Raw genomic sequence first — 20023 nt, 5'->3', positions numbered from 1 at the left:
AAAACCTTGAAAAATCTGATAAATGAAATACAATTTTTCCAGCAAAATTGTTTTTAAAGGTTGCCTTTTAACTTTAAACATTTAATACAGCGCGTCCCAGAACAGCGACCAAAACAAAGTGCTCGAATTTAAGTTCGAATCTCTTCAACTGAGTTTCGACATAAATTTTTATTTCAGTGGTGGCGTTGAATATTTTTGTAAATATACGTACCATATTTCCCAAAATGCTTAACTCATTTTGATTAACTTGAAGTCATTTAAAAGGGCTTTCCCTAGGTTATGAACAGTACTATTATGACGCGACGGTGGTTACTTATTTTGCCGCCAGGTGGATATTTTTGACATAATCGCAAAAAAAAATCTAAAAAATGAATGAATGTAACAATATGAGTTTAAACTGCTTAATATCTTTATCCTAAACTAAAATTTCCAAAAGAATTTAATGCTCAAAAAAAGTTGAATTTTAATGTCTAATTGTCCCTAATGTACTACATAAAAGGTTAATTTATTATATAGCATGCCAAATGATATTTAAAATAAAAAAAAATGTTATCATTAATCTTTATTTTTTTTATTAGGTTTAGTCAACTAACTAACACTAATCAATGGTTGAAGACAAATTTTCATAATCAACTAATTATTTAAGTAGTAACATGTCGATATCTTCTAAACATTTTTTATAATAATTCTTTTCTTCTTTCTGATGGTAGTACTAAAATTGGATTTTTTTAAGAGCACTTATCAAGACTGCACATGATTTTGAAACCTTTCATGTTGAGAAGGATAAAAAAAGATGTGGAGAACGAATTGTCCGATAAAATCGAAATTATGGTATATTGCCCTTTGACCACCAGACAAAACCTACTATACATGGCTTTAAAGCAAAAAATTAAAATAGAAGACTTATTGCATTACTCGGTAGGAGGTGGGGATTCTCACACTGTGGATAAGAATTTTACGTCTAATTTGATGAACCTTGTGATGCAGTTTAGAAAAGTGAGTTTTATATTCTACTCCTGGTAGGATGATTTGTGACGAGAATTTTAGGTTTGCAATCACCCTGAATTATTTGAAAGACGAGACGCAAAGTCGCCCATAAGAATACAGCCTATAGTTTATAGCATTCCATATTTGATATACGATTTGAATATTAGAAGAGAGATGAGTATAAAAACTAATAAATATTTACTGTTCGCTCCGGAATATATTAAAGAAAGGGCAGCGTCTCAGGGAAGCATATTCAATTTTTTAGTTTCATTAAGGCTTTGTCCGATGGAACTTTCAAATATATTTTTAGGTAATATTCTGGCAAGGTAATTGATTTATCAAAAAACACCTTGGTTTACTATTGACAACCGGTTGTTTATAGGTGGAAAAGCTACTTTGATATGGAAAAACGGTACCACATTTTGTATCATAGAAATGTATGGCACCCCAAGCAAGACCTAAGAGCATCCCTCAACATCAGCCCTAGCTTCAAGTTAAGTAGACCTGAGATAGAGTCCAGTATAGTCTTGCCCAGTTTGGTATTTCTGGGGTACATTAGACAATCTAATGTAGTGTACACTCATCAAGATCACTATTACCATTATATGCCAGAGACCGTTGAACACAAAAACATAAGAATGAAACGAGAGTTAAGTGATGAAGAAAATATAGATGTGGTGAATGACAAACCACCGATATTCGAATTGCCCCATATAAAACGACCGGTGAGAGTATTTCATTGCCAAAGAACAGAATTGCCAAGTTGTTTATTTTTTGCTATGCCAAAAGTAAGTTGGGAAATTTTTCAAAAAGCTAAGTAATTAATTTATCGGTTTTTGCAGAATTTTTCCCCACCGATTCAGCTTTATTGTTACTCGCGAAGGGCTGCTTGGGATTTACATAGACATATTGACGACTATAGTTTCACTTCGTTAAATTATTATTGGGCAGAGTCCACTGGAAATGTGTTCTTCCCTAACTCAGCGGAAAGTTTTTACCCTCTACCATATAGTTGTATGGATAACATCTCACCAGTACACGGATGGTCGAATATTGCTATACCAGGTATAAATATGGTGGCAATAAGATATGGGTAAAAATAATAATGTCTTACGGTTTAGATAAAGAAAGTTTAGTCACCGATTCTGGTAAGTTATCAGTGCTGGATGGCTTGCTTAAGAAACTAAAGGAAGAAGGCCACAGGGTACTTATTTACTCCCAAATGACTAAAATGATCGACCTTTTGGAGGTAACTTCATTTAAAACTAGATTTTTCATTATTTTTTTTTTAACAATCCATTCTCAGGAGTACATGTGGCATAGACATCACAAATACATGAGGCTAGACGGCTCCTCTAAGATATCCGAAAGACGAGACATGGTGGCAGATTTTCAAGCCAGGACTGACATTTTCGTTTTCCTTCTCTCAACCAGGGCTGGGGGACTTGGTATTAATTTGACAGCTGCTGATACGGTGAGTTCACTTCTTTATTTAGGTGTCCTCTGGAGCTCAAATTTTGCTGGGATTTACTTTTCATATATAATTAAAAATCTGGTAAAGTTTTCTAGATCTGGCCATATTCACAAACTGTCAGCGGCCATGTTGATTGGTTTTATTAGTTACGCGAGTTTTCACCGGGATTCTGATGTCCTTTATCAATATTTCTTGACATCACTGTTACATTTCCCAATTTAAGTGTCAGCCAGAATTTCTTATTTTGAAATATCAAAAAGTTTTTGTCGCAAACACAATTTGGAAATTCCATTTAATTTCTGGATGAATAAAAAAGGTTTTAATTTTTTATCTTTCTTTATAATTGACGATTTCAATTGTGGTAGAAATATTATTAAGCTTAGAAATAGGTATGTTATAATATTATATTTTTATTATATTTTTTTGAAAGTCTACTACTTTGATATTTCATAAGCATTCGAAAAAATTATATTATATTATAATATATTTTGTTGGCGCTAATTTTGTCTCAAGGGCTTGTATCTAATCATTTAGATTATATTTTTAATTAATAAAATTGTGGTACACCGGGTAAATATGTTTTTGTTTATTTAAAAAACACACATTTTTCAAAATTTCTTCTGTCTTCCGTTTCAGAAGAGCATAGAGCAGTGATGCTGATAATTTTTGAACAATGTTAGTTTGAGGTTATTGATACGAAAAGCTGAAATAAAAAATATTATAGAGGGTGTTCAATCAAAAACATTAATACCTACAACTGTTTGACTACGTGCGGGTCCCATTTTTGATGGTTTTAGTCCCTGATTAACAAAAAAGAATGAAATAAATGAAAGACGAGAAGATTCATAGCTATCTTGAATTTTTTGTTACAGGGTGATTTTCGAAATTTTGCGATTTTAGACACTCTTTGTAGTTATGCGTTAAATTATCGTAAAGGTGAAAACCGGTCTGTATAGTTTTCTTCTGAAACTCACAGATTTTGATATATAAACTAAACTTCATCGGGCTTGTTATTATCTTTTAAAAAATATATGTTACAAAAGAATTATTTTAATTTTTTTTATGTCGGCATAAGCGAAGTGCAAAGCATGTTTAAAAACATTTTTTTTTAAATCACCCTGTATCTAAAAATTCAATTTCATTTCTGGTTACACAAGCCGTAACATCTTAGGTCTATCAATAAGGAAGATACTCCAGAAAACCATCAAAAATGAGACATATCGTACATATTCTGAGAGCTATAATACGCACGAAAAACTAAATTTGGTGGGCACTATTTATTTAAAAAAAAAAACAAATTCTTAAGCACACTCTTAATTCATTCCAAAGTTCGACATTAAAAGAACAGCTTAACGGATTCAAATTCAAATAAAAGACAAGAAAAATTAAATATCAATTATTGTTGTAAAAACCATAAACCCAGGACCACTGCTTAGAACAGCTTTATGGATAGTTTTACAATATCTACTAAGACTTAATTTCATAGGGAATGCTTTTAAAGTTGCTAGTTTCAAAGCACACAGTAAAAACCCTCTTTTATGTTATCTGTTTCTCCGCCAAGACCCATTTAAATTTACATGTTTTGCATTTAATAATGCAAATTAAACATGATAAACGTAAGAGATTGTTCTTGTGTCATTTTCCACAAACCACATACTACAAAAACTGATAACGGAGCCATGAGTGAGCTGGTCAAAGGTTCAAAGGTATGAAATAATTCAAACGGCCATCTTTGTCTACTCTCTGCGCCACCATCGAAGGTTAAATTTGCTAACCGAACAGAAGCTTCAAAAAAGGCAAACTGACGTTATTTTGGTTATTTTTGAATGAATATTCGAAGATTTAAAACACGCCTTCCAAATATTTTTGAGTAATTAACACCAAGTGATTAAAAAAGTATTTGTGATCTATGCAAGGAGCTTATTTCGCTGCTTTGCCCGGAACACACGTTTAAAAAATTGCCAGTTTTTAACAAAATATTGGTAAAATAATCACCAATAAATATGTGGGGCTGCGGAGAATGTCTTGAAATTTTTTAGTTGCAAGTTGTATAATTATGTATATTTAAAATAGCGAAGAAAAAATATTTGTCAATTAATTAAAATGAGGTAAGCTTTTATTGACTTTAGAACCAATGCAAAATTTTGCGTCTAATTATTTTGGCAATAGAAATGCGTGATCGCTTCAATGCTTTTAAAGTTGCTAGTTTCAAAGCACACAGTAAAAACCCTCTTTTATGTTATCTGTTTCTCCGCCAAGACCCATTTAAATTTACATGTTTTGCATTTAATAATGCAAATTAAACATGATAAACGTAAGAGATTGTTCTTGTGTCATTTTCCACAAACCACATACTACAAAAACTGATAACGGAGCCATGAGTGAGCTGGTCAAAGGTTCAAAGGTATGAAATAATTCAAACGGCCATCTTTGTCTACTCTCTGCGCCACCATCGAAGGTTAAATTTGCTAACCGAACAGAAGCTTCAAAAAAGGCAAACTGACGTTATTTTGGTTATTTTTGAATGATCCTAAAAAAATCATTGTCGTTTCTTTATAACATTCGAGTTTTAGGTTATACGTATTTCAGAGTATATTTGTCAAAATTGACGTTGTGTGTTGTGACCCTTTATAAACTTTTGCAAGATGTCAGCAACCACATCAACACAACATAAATATCACTGTATACATTATACAATTTATACAGGGTGTTAAAAAAGTACGCTGCCAAACTTTAAGAAACGATTAATTGCGTGATTTTAAGACGAAAAATTCCAATAAACATAGGTCAAAAAATGCAAGATACAGGGTGTTCAAATTGTATAATTTTTTTTTCTTTTAAAACTTTTATGTCACTTTCGATATTTTTATCAACATCTTTTAATTATTGAGAGGCGGTTTTTGACACAAAAACTTTATTTTTATTTTAAAAAGTGGCGTCCGTACGGGGTTTGAACTGAATATTTTTAAAGAAAAAAATGGCACGTCATTGCTTTTTCTGAAAACAAAAATTATTTTTAAGATCCCCATTCAATTTGGAGCAAATTAGGTGCAAATTTACCATGCATGCCATGCATTTCCACCAAAACAAACAAATAATTTTTAAACAAACTTTCAAAAACCAGTAATAATTTGTTAAATAAACTTTTAAAAACCACCATCAAACAAACCAAGTGCAATTTTATTTATAAATTTGACAACTGTCAAGTTATTGTTATAAACAAATGAATTACTGTCGCTTAGCAAAGCCAACATAGGTTTTTTTGACTTGTAAATTATCGATTAAATTGCAGTTTGTTTCTTAAATTTTCCTATTAAATGGGTAGTTTATTTAAAAAAAAAAGTACATTTAAAAATTATGATGTAGTAGCAAGTTTTAATAAATAAAAAAAAAGCTTAAAAGGACCGCATGAATGCTAAATGTAAAACATGAGTGTCGTCGCAAAACGACTGTGAAAAAAGAATCACTAGATTATTACAAATTATACTTATTTATTTTTATGAGCACTAGTCATGCATTACACGTGCCAACTTTCAAATAGAGCGGACTTTATTTTTTTAAGCGAAAACCGTGCGTCGTACGAAAACAAATTCATGCACCAAATTTACTCCAAATTGAATGGGGATTTTAAAAATAATTTTTGTTTTCAGAAAAAGCAGTAACGTGCCATTTTTTTCTTTAGAAATATTCTGTTCAAACCCCATACGTTCGCCAAATTTGATAAAAATATCGAAAGTTATAAAAGGAAAAATAATTTTTTTAGAAACACCCTGTGTCTTGAAAAATATGCATTTTTGGACCTATGTTTATATGAATTTTTCGTTTTAAAATCACGCAAGGAATCGTTTCCTGAAGTTTGGCAGCGTACTTTTTTAACACCCTGTATATACAATATAAATAATATAATAGGTTATTTGAAACCAACCAATCAACTATATCTCTAAAGCTAAGTGAGATACTCCGCAGAACTGTCGAACCTTTTCGGCCATATTTAAAATACAACGAAATCCCCTACCGTCGTCGAAAAGCTGGCAAAAAAGGTAATGTCCAGGGAATCCAAAAAAACAATGGGCGGTATTAATTGGGTGCATGCCTCGTGAAACACCGTTCTATCGCCACAGCGAACGATAAATCATTGTGGGAGACAAATAGCCGAGAATGCATCCGAATCCCATAAAAAAACATTCCGCGGCTCGTAAAAAAATAATCAAAAGTGGAAGACTTATTATTTACATGCCGGAGATGGACATAGAAGTATTACATGTCTGATTTCGGTCGCTTTTTTGTCTCGAAATTTTGTATTCTCATTGTAACGCTACCTGTTGGCAGTCGGTTGTTTCGTTTCTGCGGAATGCCCTGACGTATGCTACGGATTTGCTGAGAACCTTTCAGCGTGGTTCTCCCAGCATGTTTGTCGGAGTACGTGGACACCGCATCCGTTATGATACGGGGCGGTGACAATTTGCACCGTAACACAATTGTTTATTTGCTACAATTGTATATTCGAAGATTTAAAACACGCCTTCCAAATATTTTTGAGTAATTAACACCAAGTGATTTAAAAAGTATTTGTGATCTATGCAAGGAGCTTATTTCGCTGCTTTGCCCGGAACACACGTTTAAAAAATTGCCAGTTTTTAACAAAATATTGGTAAAATAATCACCAATAAATATGTGGGGCTGCGGAGAATGTCTTGAAATTTTTTAGTTGCAAGTTGTATAATTATGTATATTTAAAATAGCGAAGAAAAAATATTTGTCAATTAATTAAAATGAGGTAAGCTTTTATTGACTTTAGAACCAATGCAAAATTTTGCGTCTAATTATTTTGGCAATAGAAATGCGTGATCGCTTCAATTTATCATTAAGATGAACAAAAGTGCAGATAGTACGAACAAAAAGGGTTTTAAAACTAGCAATTTCCTCTATATTTAATTCTGTATAAATATGAATATTTATATATATATATATATATATATATATATATATATATATATATATATATATATATATATATATATATATATATATTATAAATATTTATATTTAGATACAATGTGTCCTGTAATATTTAATTATTTTATATACATTCTTTAACATCTACCTAGGAACATTTTATTAAATAATTAAGAACTACATTTAATGTTTCAAACAATCGGTCATTTTCTTTTGAATTTTTTTAGTATGCCAATACGCATCCCGTACTTTGGCTTGTATTTTCACCATTTCTTCGACAGGGGCATCTTCCCCACGATACATCAAAATTTCTTGTAAGTGGCCGGCAAATGCTTGATGTTCTTAAAATATCGTGGGTTAGTTGATTTTCCAATCACGACTAGCTTTGTTTTTTCTCTCCCACTCATATTGGCAGCTACCTGTTCTACATTCTTTGGAAAGTTTTCCATCCACACACTTTTCGCGTCGAAATTTAAGAGTTTTATCTGGCGTCATTTTGTAAAAAATACCAGTTTCGTCAGCATTAAAATTGTCGTCTGCTAGTTTTGGCCACGTCTACTCCAGCCAATCGTTAGTGACGCTTCTGTCAACATCACGGGCTTTGCCACTTATCTGTCCATAATTTATACACCATGTCTCTGTTTGAACTTCCCCAACCATCCTTCCGAAGCCTTGAAATTGATAATGCCAAGCTGTTCAGCAAGCTTTTCTGCTTTCAGTTTTACGATAGGTCCATAGAGTGGTACATTTTTAAGACGTTGCTGTTGGAACCACTGTAACATTGACCGATCCAAATCATCAAATTTTGGCTTTCCTAGTTTTTTACTAGAACTGCCTGCCGCTTCAGCCCGAACGATTTTTTCTTTGCACTTCCAAATCGTGGATACAGTCGACGGTCCGTATCGACGTCCCACATCATTTTTCTTTTCTCCCCGTTCTATCTCCAGAATTAATCATACATTCCTTATTTTGTTACCTGATGTGTCATTTTTTCTTTCGGTATAGAGAGTGAGAAATTCGTTATATAGAGTGGATTAATACATAGCTTTGTATTGAGACCTAATAGTACAACAAATTTTGTTCGTTATACAGAGTTTTACGTTGTACAGGGTTTCGCTATAGGGAGTTTTCACTGTATAATAATTCTTTACAAATATGTATATTTATAACAGCGAAAATTAAATATTTACATTTAGATACAGACACAAATACCCAATTAACTAAAACCAGTTAAGGTTTTATGGAAGAAATCATAAAAATATTTTTTCAATTTTTTGTTTTTATTGACATTATAACCAGGCAACCACAAAAGTGCACACAGCACGAACATTCTGTTATCATTTTCATATCAATTTTTACTATATAATTTTATACCAATTTTATCCGAGTTAAATGAAAATTCGAGTTAAAAAAATGTTTTTATTATTTATTAATCATATATTTCAAATAAATACTATTTTGTGTAATATTTTCTTATCACCATGTTCTTTTTTTCATTAGACAAACAGAATCACACATTGATATTGAAATACCATTAAAAAAAAAACACAAACACAGGACGTCGAAGAAACAAACTGCAAAATCTAGGATCCAATTCATTGGGTGTGTTTGGAAACGTTATCCAAAACTAGACTAATAAAATGAAAAATTAAAATATAAACAACCAAACAATTCTTGCCTGTGCTTTTGATTATTAGAAAAGTTAGTACTTGAGTAATAAATCCCTTTTTATATTAACCTCATATTATTTTTTTCATTTTTTGGTTTAGCATTTTAACAGTTTGTAAAACATATTACTTCCGCGAACTTATTATTAAAGCCAGGAGTTTTGTTCAAACTGTCTGGACTATACTCCTGGAAACTGAATGATAATAAATTGTAATTACGTTACACAGGGTCAGGTTTATTTTGGTCATCTTTATAATATAATTAAAAGCAAATTATATTCATATTCATGAATTTTAATAGGTTTATTATGGAAAGCGATTTTCTAGATTAATACCGCTTATATGGTCAACTCCCATATTTGTAATTCAAACGATATCTTCCGCAATTGTTTGTAAAACTTATCGGAATATAATTGCCACTTCTGCATAAAATTAACCTACCGTTTTATGAGAATGTGCTAACACTTCGGATCTTGCGTGTGCGCGTAATCTTTTTTTTTCAATTCTAGATCTATTTCTTTTAATTTCCTAGTTTGGATTGAAAAATTTTAATTCGCGAGGGAAGCGAACATAATGCCGGGTTTAATTGGCATATAGAATGAAAATATGCGACGACAAATGTCATAAAATGTTAAACAGCACGTCATACAAAAAGTTTGTTAAACGACACTTTAGTCAAGCTATACTTCTTCTTCAACTATTAGTGGCTGGTGATGTTTACATCAAAATACCAACCGATCGCTCCCAAACCCGTGACTAAAATACGGGAAATGTGATTTCCGCATGCTCGTATCCTAGAATTTACCGTATTGTTTTTAATTGTGCAGTTTGTCCACACCAAATCATCGACGTACTTATGAATTAAATCACCTTATAACAGTCGATAATTTGTTTTAATGTCAATGTCGTTTGTCTCTGATTCTGTATTCCGCTCAGGCTTGAATAATGCTAGGAAATGTTACTCTAAATTAAGAGCATCGGCTGTTTTTACCCTAACACAAGATTTATGAATCAACTTTTAAATTTCCAGTGCTTCCGAATAAACATGTCAGTATTGAATTTAATTTAAAATATACCGTTGATTAAGCTATAATTTTTTACTTAAAAACCATCCCTGGGTTGTAAGTTATATTTTTATATTTTAGACAGCAAAAAGTTTTTCTAATCACTTTTATAGTAAGAAATAACGATTTTTTTTCATTTAGACGTTATTTTCGCGTTTTCAATTCTCATCCGAGTGGTATTAAATAAAGTGAACTTTACATAAATTTAAATTTAAATAAATTTAAAAGAAGAGAAACTCATATGAAAAGTGTACACACTTTTTTTCAACCTTAACCGCTAGGTAGAAAATAGTTATTTTATTCTTTTTTTATTATTTCTGAAAGTGAGTTAAATTACAGCTTGATGATTTTTAAAACCTCCAAAACTAACTTACCAAAACTAACCAAAAAGAACAGTACCAACAATTACAAATATGTACTTATATAATTTTTTAATAAAAACACATCTTTCTATTAAATAGTTGTTAAGTACATAAGTTTTAGACTGATTTTACAAGTATTTTGTATTGAAAAATATACTTACTGCGTTATCTCAAAGACGAGAGCATTTTCCCACTTTTTTGCAATTTTTTTGAGCGTCCGTCGTGGTCTTCCGAAAATTCATTGCTCACAATTTTGTTCCGGCTTAGTGAACCGGAAGAAACAACTGGGGTGTGTTAGATAAGACCGATTAAAGAAAATACTGCAAGCCAAAATTATTACCCCCACATTCAGTGGTGCCGAATTTTTTTCGACGCGCATATACAATAATTAATAATAACAAAAACTAAAAAACTTTTTATACAGTTTATGTGGCCAAAAAGGTCCTTAAGTTTACAATTCCCAATGCGTTTTTAAGAAAAAAATTTGCCCGAAAGAGTTTCCTTTTTAAATTAAATTTATTATTATTTAATTATATTAATATAATTTTTTGTATCATCTGTATCTAAAATTAGATTTACACTTTTTTTTTAAGTAAACCCCTTCCCACAATTTAAATTGAGTGGCAACCTCCGTCTATGTCTTTTTGGTATTTAATTTTCTTATAATTCCCAACACCCTGTATATCAAAAACGAAGCCCCTGTGGGCCGTTGTTTATATCTTTTTTTCCCTTAAAACCACGCGTCTTCTTTGTTCTGTTTTCATTTATACAAGGTGTTCCTAAAGTAAGTCGGAAATTATGTATTGTCGAAAAACCGCAATTTTTCAAAAATGGTGGAAGAAATGAATATTCGGAAAGAGCACATCGAAAGCTAAAAATGACTGTATTAATTGTCCAGTTGTTGGTAGAATACGCGCACCTCCGCCCCTGTTTCCCTTGCCTCTAACCGCGTAATTAATCTCTAGTGAAATTGCGGCCCAAGCGATAAGATCCTTTAAACCCCAAATCGGCTATAGGAAGTCGAAATTTGTTGCCTTTGCGCACTTTTCTAACGTTGCGTCACAAACGCAGTGGAAAAAGGAAAATTATTCGCGAGTAAGCACTTAAACAATGACAAAGTAACGAAACAGTTACCTTTCATGTGTCGCAATACGATGTGAATCATATGAATATAACGCTTAAAATTTTTCCCAGGCCTGTCGTCTCCGTCCTCCAATGATTGCCGTGCCTTTTATTTATTTGCAACACGGACACAATGGCTTATTAAATGTTATCACTTTTTCCCTGGCAATCGTGCACATTTATGAGAAAACTTAAGTACGACCAGAGAATAGGTTTCGGTTACACCGCAATGTCTTATTTTCTCTGAGATGGAAATATATAAAAGCCAATATTTCTTGATCCCTTTGTGCGGCTGCATTGATAATACATGCTATTATACAGGGTATCTCATAAGTATATCACAGCACCCGATTTCTTCACTACCTAAGTTCTAGGTATAATATTTCATAAAATTTTTGAAATGCCTCTTACAAAGAACATCTTAACTTATTTTATTTATTTTTTACTTATTTAAAGTATACCACATAATAAATAAATAAGAGCCTTTTCTTTTTTCTTTTCTTTTGCCTTCTCTATGATAAGATTGGCGGTTTTGACGCTCTTTTCAATCTAAAATTTAGTTATAGTGTTACTTTTGTTTTCTTTGCCATACTCAATTCATCGCATTTATTTTTTTCTTTTTCTCTGTTACACTTTTATTTTCTATTGTTATTGTTATTAAACTAAGCTTTGCATAACATTATGTACTTACACTTGGATTCTTAACAGGGTTCTGTTGTGGGTTTAATTTGTTTGTGTCCCAAAGAGCAAGTAAATAAATAAATAAAACAATAAGGAACTGTGGAACTGGCTATCCAGATCACCTGATTTGTAGCCCTCAGATTTTCCGCTGTCGACGATTGATTTACTTTCGGGCTTTTTACAAAACTTCTGGATTCTTTCTGCATCGGTTTTTGCTTAGTCGAAATTGCTGACGTTTCGCCAATCACCCTCTTGGCTTCTTCAGAGCTTGACTGAAACTGATTGATGATTGGCGAAACGTCAGCAATTTCGACTAAGCAAAAACCGACGCAGGAGGAATCCAGAAGTTTTGTAAAAAGCATTACAGTAGCTTGTGGAACTTTTTTTGAAAAATTGATTTACCTTTATTTTGTATTTCTTGTTCCTTGTGTTCGAAGTTTTTCGCTTTTCGTTGATTATTATAATCTAAAAGCAGCTTTCCTGTTTGGATGTCATGTTTATTTAATTTCTTAAAACAGAATTATCTTTTAACGTCTGCAAGAAAATAATAACTGATTATTATTCTGAATCCGATCGTAAATAATGTACAGGGTGACTGAATGAAAAAACAATTTTTTCAATAACGTAATCTCTCAAAAATAATAATATATGTTCATTCAGTAGACAAAATAATTATAAATTAAAAATAATACATTACATTCAAAGTACATCTACAAAAAAAGATAAATGAAAATTATCCCTAAAATTCTTAAATTGTGGTGGATGACATTTCATCACATATTGCAGAAAAGTAAATAAATGTTTACAGTCATTTACACATAATTTATGTAAAATACGAAGTCTCTAGACAATATAAAATTTTAAACAAACAAATTTTACTTTAAATTTGGCTTTTTATTTTTGACATTTATTTTTTTTTGTTATCGGTCACATGGTATCAATTGTTTTAATATCTCCAGAAACAAGCTTATGTACAGGGTGGGCACTTTATTACAAAAGTTTTATGGTTTAAATTGAATTTTAAAATTATTAATTTTTTATATATACAGGGTGTCCGATAAGTGCTGAACCGATAGTAGTTTTAAATTTTAAACCGAACCTCCTACATATTTTGATATTTTTAGAATCCTTGCCAAAAAGAAAGGTAACTTTTAGAGAAACTACTTATTCGAATTTTCTGTAGTTTAGACAGAACTTGAGATTATATATTTGTTTATGCAAAATTATGTTCTTAGGAAATATGGTCTTCCACGGCTGACAGTAATGATTAGTTGATCAAATTTTAAACACACTGCTATGACTAGGTATTTTAAAATTATACAGGGTGTCTTGAATTTCAACTTGCAGTATTCTTTTTTTTTTTTAAATGAGACGCCCATAATAAAAAAAAATCTTTTAAATAATTTATATACTAAATTTCGACCAGCTTTGAGAAAAAATATCAAAAACGTGGGCGTCTCATTAAAAGAAAAATAAATACTGCAAGTTGAAATTTAAATAAAATGTCCTTTAATTTAAGCCACCCTGTATAATTTTAAAATAGTAGTCATTACTGCCAGACGTGGAAGACCATATTTACTAAGAACATAATTTTGCATGAAAAATATGTAATCTAAATTACACAAAATTCGAATAGGTAGTTTTTACAAAAGTTACCTTTACTTTTGGCAAGGATTCTGCAAATATCTAAATATATGGGGTGTTCCGTTTATAATTTTAAAACTAATGTCGGTCCAGCACTCATATATAAAAAATATATAATTTTAAAATTTAATTTAAACCATAAAACTTTTGCATAAACTTTTTTTTCTAAAATCAGTAGAAAAGGTTCAGGCCTTTAATAAAGTTCCCACCCTGTATCTACCTAACTAATAATTTTCAAGAACTTAAATTGGTCGTTCATAAAAATGAGATGGTTTCAAGTATGGAGACTTACATTGTGTACAGCGCCCTTTTTTCTGGAGTGAAATAATCCACTAGTTTTAAAATAAGAGCTTGTTTTTTTTTCACCAAATTTAAAAATTTTCATCTTAACGCGGCTTTTGACACGGGTTTCAAAACTAACAAACAAAATTCCTGTGTCAATTCACTACATCCAGTAATGAACTAGATAAAGATGCCATCCTCTGACTGGACTTTACAGAAGGCATATTTTAGTGGTTTGGTACACTTGTGCGATAACGTGGTCAAAAGCTCGTATTACATTTTCCACCCCACCTATAATCGGCGTATTTCGAGCTATTGGCACGTGCTGATCTTCAAAAGATTCTGACTGCCCCTGACAGATAGGGTGAACGCAACCACGCCCCCAACTATCGCGTGGTAGAAGTACCACTGGAGATCATTGATAAGTGATTGTGCACGTGGGACATGGCAGGAAGTGGCATAAAACGTTTCCGTTTATATCCGGTGTATTATGCAAGAACAATTGCGTACCGATACTCGATATTGTGCCTCTCGAGCACCAGGGTTGAAAACTTTACGGGCCACTTCGTTTATATATTTGTGCAATATTTGCGTTATCCCATGTGGGAAGTCTAAAAGAAGCGCACACTAACACTAATTCAACATTTAGTTCTCTCGAATTAGTTATAAATCGCGGCATACTTACAATAAAACATGTCTTTGTCGTCTCTTTAGCATAAAAGACGGAGAGTGCGAGGCAAAGATAGAGAATTAATTACCGACTTAGTGGCCATTCCATGGGCGTAGCCACCTGCCTACATTTTTATTAATAAATTAAGGCTGATTATTTTGTTTTGGAAATCTCATTAATGATTTTTATTACTTTGAAAGTTACCTGGCATTTAGGAGTTGCCTTGAAAAAATATAATTAAACATTTGCACTGCACAGGATGTTCCGTCCGAATAGCCAAGTTATTTGTACGATAATTTATGTTAAAATATAAATTATATTTATATATACATATACGTACATATACATACATCTTTTTCGTACTTGTTTAATGGCGACTAGCATTTTGGTTTTTAAACAACAACAAACACTATTTACAATCGGCACTCTTTTATGCAATATTTTGGAACCCAAATTTTGAAAAACCTTTAAAAACTAGGACTATAGGAGAACAGTACAAAAAAGTAGTACATGCTTTGACCTCGTGCTAGTCAAAACTAACCAAAAGTATCCAAATTTCAAATTGCTGCGTCAAATCGTTAAAAAAAATTGTGTCACCCCGTATATTCTATCAAAAAATCTCTACTTAAATCCAAAATCTATTAAAATGTTTCTAAATTGTGATTCTTTGCAGTGTTTGATTCACACCCGGTATATGTTAAAGGAAATGTCCCAAACTGTTGTGCCCAAATCAAAATAAGATACGTCTACTCTTTTAGACGATTTTTTTGAAATAAAACAAAATTTCTTCAAACCACTTTTTGATAGAATGTAGACGATCTGTGTAAAAAAGAACACGATCATGCTGTATTGCCCATTTGTCAACATTTTTAAATTTTGTAAATTAGTATACAGGATGTCCTAAAAATCCAACAATTACGAAAACTGCAGAAAGTAGAAGAAAACTGGAAAACTTATTCCAAAAGCCAAGATTGATCGTGACAAATAATACAAAAAAAAGTTTCTATTTAGAAATTTTTACAAAATCTTGTTCTTGTTTAGCACAAGAACGTCAGTGCATTCGAAGTTGACCGATCCGAAGTATAACAAAATTATTGATTCGTTCTTCCTTCTTAATGGCGGAAGTATACCGACCCGTTTCGTGGAGAATTAATCACGGTGCAAATGAACTTTTGCACTTTTGCATTAGACACGTCGCAAATATACAAATGAGTTGAGAATTAATATTGTCACACCGAATAATTAATGTAACGGTATACATTTTAGCGAAAAGAAAATTTCACACGGCCGTCACATGTTGGCGTATTAAAATTCAGTATATTCTCAGAAAATTATCGATCGATGTATTCAAGTGTCGAACGTGTCAAAATTTATATGTAAAGCACGTCTTCCTGTGTTATAACTTAGTAACATAGTTGTTTTAACCAGGCGAATTATACACTGAGAATTTTTTTTTTTTCGGTCACATCAGATTTACCAAAAACATTTATTCCAAAATATAAAGCAGAATTTCGATTCTGATTTTTGATATTTAGTGAAGGAAGATGTTTGCACGAGTCAATTGATACTTTTTACAAGACTTCTGGATTCCTCCTGCGTCGGTTTTTGCTGAGTCGAATTTGCTGACGTTTGACTGAGACTGGACGCCAGTTTCAGTCGAGCTCTGAAGAAGCCAACAGGATGACTGGCGAAACGTTGGCAAGTTCGACCCAGCAAAAACCAATGCAGGAGGAATCCAAAAGTTTTGTAAGAAGCCTGTGGAAGTTTCCTTGAAAAATTACTGAGTCAATTGGTATTTGAAAAAAAACTACTTTTGTCCATTGTTTAAGTCGTTATATCTTCGTTATTATTGATCTGAAACAAACGCAAAGAAACACTTGTCTTTTTAAAAGGGAACTCTTGAAAGCCTCATCAAAAAGGTTTTTCTTTTTCAGTTTCTTGGTTTGTTTACGGACGTTCAGTATTAACAGCGATTTTATTTTTCCCAATATCAATTAACATGTACGTAATTTATTTGTACTCGAAATTCCGACGAAACAACCGCATAAATTAAGTTTATTCACAAACATCATTTGTTGGTAAATTAAGTGTTACAATAATTTAAAAAGATGCCTGAAGCAACTGCACGCACATCAATATTGATGAAAAGTAAATATTACTATAACTTTATAGAAATAAGTGGTCTAAATTGATTTGTTCCAAAGATTGTTGTAGTAAGATTGAAGTTGTTATCAGTTTTTTTGTTGGAATTAATATTTCGACCATTGGAACCAAGTAAACATAGTTTAACATAGGTTTAACATCATATATATAGTCGATAGTTGCGTTGTGGTTTTGGTGTTGAAAACATTTCAGTTGATTATTGTAGAAGATATTTGCCATTAGATAAGTAAAACAACTTCGATTCACGGAGGTTAAAATCGTCTAAATACATTTTTCAAAATTCAATAAAACGTTTGAAATTGCGAATTGCCATCTTGAATTGTTCAATAGTTAAAACTGTTTTTACTTTCTTTGTAGCTAACTAAGTAAAAATTAAAAAACTCGACTTTACTTTTTACATTTCAAATTGTTTGGGAAAAGAAACTTTTAATCGCTTCAATATCTATAAACTTGATTATTTCGAAAAAAGTTTATTCTAACTGCGGTTTTTCGTTTGGACTTTGTCCAGGTTATATTTTATGACAGCGATTGGAATCCCACAGTGGATCAACAAGCTATGGACAGAGCCCATCGTTTGGGCCAAACCAAGCAGGTAACTGTATACCGATTAATTTGTAAAGGATCGATCGAAGAAAGAATTTTGCAAAGGGCTCGAGAAAAGAGCGAGGTATTCTTATGAATTTTTCGACTTTCTATCGGCGTAACTCGATTTAATTGCAGATTCAAAAATTGGTTATTAGCGGAGGTAATTTTAAGCCTGACACGCTTAAACCGAAAGAGGTTGTTTCCTTGCTCTTAGATGACGAAGAGTTGGTTCAGAAATGTGAGTTGTTTGTTTAAGCCGGCGTCACACGGCCAATGTGTAGTAGTTGGTTAGTTGGCCTTGCGAATTTATCGCCAATTTTCAATGGTGTATGGTTATTGGCCTTAGCATTTATTAACATTGTATATATGACCTTACTATGACATATTGGTGACTGAAAACTTGCAAATCATTGCAGAAGCATAGTGCTGGTCAAAATTGTCAAAGAAAAACTAATACTCATTAAAGTAAAGTATGCTTAGATTTTAATACAAGGTTTTATGTCACTTTTCGATATGGTTTTTCCAAATGCCATTATTTATTTATTTAATATTTAAATCATATGCAAGTGGATTTGCTTTACCACGTCAGTTCCATTTTAGCTTTTCAATATATATTTTTTTAATAATGTGAGAAAGATATACATTTTAATGTTGCGTATGCTTTGTGGGGCCGGCTTTAAATTAGCGTAAGTTGTTTAATTTAACCAATTTTCAGACAACTTAAAAGTTGAAAATAGAACTACTGACGATATTAAAGAAGACAAAAAGAGGAAGGTCGCATTTAAAGTGAGTATAGAGTAAAATAGAGTATACTCGCCCTTGGGTTAGTTAGTTGATTGGTTTAGTTGGTCTACTTCTATTAGGGTATTTCACCTGGTCTTAGTCTTACTGCCAAGAAAGTATTTTTATCGACCAGTATGTAAATCGTGAATTCATTCCTTTAAGAGAATCCATACAGAAAAAAAATATATATATATATATATATATATATATATATATATATATATATATATATATATATATATATATATATATATATATATATATATATATATATGGTGTGGCGTTTAAGAAAATCGAAATTTTTTCAATATAAAATGATCCAAATATATTCGTTTATTTTGAACACCCTGTAGTATCTGTTTGAAATTCCGTTGTATATATCTGTTACGTCCTCTTCGAATAATGGTCCTACCGTAATTTTTTTGCAAGTGTGAAAAGTAGTATTTTTTTAGAAAAATTAAAATATTGTATGTATGTACTATTATTAATAAAAAAAAGTTGAAGAATTTTAAAAGGAATTTAAAATTGGGGTGTTCCATTTAATAAATGTATGTTTTATTTGCCACGCTTTTTTGAGCCACGCTATATATTTTAAGATAAGTTTAAATTATGCATCCTAGCAATCTATATATTTACTATTTGCTTTTGAAAGCAATAAGATAATGAACTTTACTTTACCCTGTAATATTGAGTATTCGATTGTTGTAGTAAAACGAGACCTAATTAATTAAACAAATTATTTAATGATTTTATGCAGGGTGTTTCCAAACAAATCTTGCTAATTTCTAGGGTAAATAAAATATTATTAAAAAATAGCGTTTTTGTTTTATTAGTTTATTATTTGTTATATATTTTTACATCATAGTTCACTTTTCACTCTAAATATCATTTTAATATAAAAAAAATCGGGGGCCACTTAATTTGTCCCCCTTCTCCTTCTAGCTACGCTCCGGTACAAAATACGTTTATTAATCAAATTAAATTTTTATTGAAACATCCTGCATAAATGGTAATGATTTTCTAAAATTATTTATTTGTTGTTTTGTTACAAAAAAGGCTAAATTAATTAAACACTCTTCTAACTACATGGTTTGTCTTGACGGCGATTAGTTTCTCATAAGCTTTCCGGGATAGAAGGCAGCAAATTATTACTTCTGTCTCTATACTGGGTGTTTCCTAATCGAATGTCAAAAATTAAGAGGGTCCATTTTAAAAAGAAAACTTCATATGAATATATGTTCTAAACTATTGGTAAAGTTTTCAAAAATAAAATATATTTTTTTAATATTTGTAATACCATGTTAGATATTTTAATGAAATTTGGCATACATGCACTATGTATCAACAGGCATTATTTAGTATACCACAATTGTTTTGAAATACACCAGCATACGGAGTTTCACAGGTTTGTTTTTTCAGACATTGATGGTGCACCACTGATTTCTCTTAAAATAAAAATTATTCTTACAATCTCCAATCATTTCTAAAGAAATTTAATTTCTTTCTGCAATATCGTTAATGCAGAGAATTATTATCATTATTTCTTACTTAAGAAATTGTCTATCTGTTTTATTAAAATACTT

General features: G+C 31.4%; 1 protein-coding gene across 2 annotated transcripts in view; it reads left to right on the top strand.

The window, feature by feature from the left end:
- Positions 1 to 20023, top strand: part of LOC132708509 (chromatin-remodeling ATPase INO80) — a 28545-nt gene that overhangs the window by 2722 nt on the left and 5800 nt on the right. The window contains exons 7-15 of one of the 2 annotated variants that reach the window (XM_060680838.1): positions 734 to 996; positions 1048 to 1313; positions 1370 to 1775; positions 1830 to 2052; positions 2109 to 2236; positions 2294 to 2461; positions 17581 to 17739; positions 17793 to 17895; positions 18373 to 18443. In XM_060680838.1, the coding sequence (XP_060536821.1) occupies positions 734 to 996; positions 1048 to 1313; positions 1370 to 1775; positions 1830 to 2052; positions 2109 to 2236; positions 2294 to 2461; positions 17581 to 17739; positions 17793 to 17895; positions 18373 to 18443 (1787 nt within the window). Of the gene's footprint in view, positions 1 to 733; positions 997 to 1047; positions 1314 to 1369; positions 1776 to 1829; positions 2053 to 2108; positions 2237 to 2293; positions 2462 to 2548; positions 3044 to 17580; positions 17740 to 17792; positions 17896 to 18372; positions 18444 to 20023 lie in introns of those variants that run through there. The other variant, XM_060680839.1, reaches the window with a different exon arrangement.

Source organism: Cylas formicarius, unplaced genomic scaffold (genome assembly GCF_029955315.1).
Source record: "Cylas formicarius isolate icCylForm1 unplaced genomic scaffold, icCylForm1.1 PGA_scaffold_12__32_contigs__length_19106922, whole genome shotgun sequence".
NCBI classification, from domain to species: domain Eukaryota; kingdom Metazoa; phylum Arthropoda; class Insecta; order Coleoptera; family Brentidae; genus Cylas; species Cylas formicarius.
This window is presented reverse-complemented; position numbering and strand designations above follow the sequence as displayed.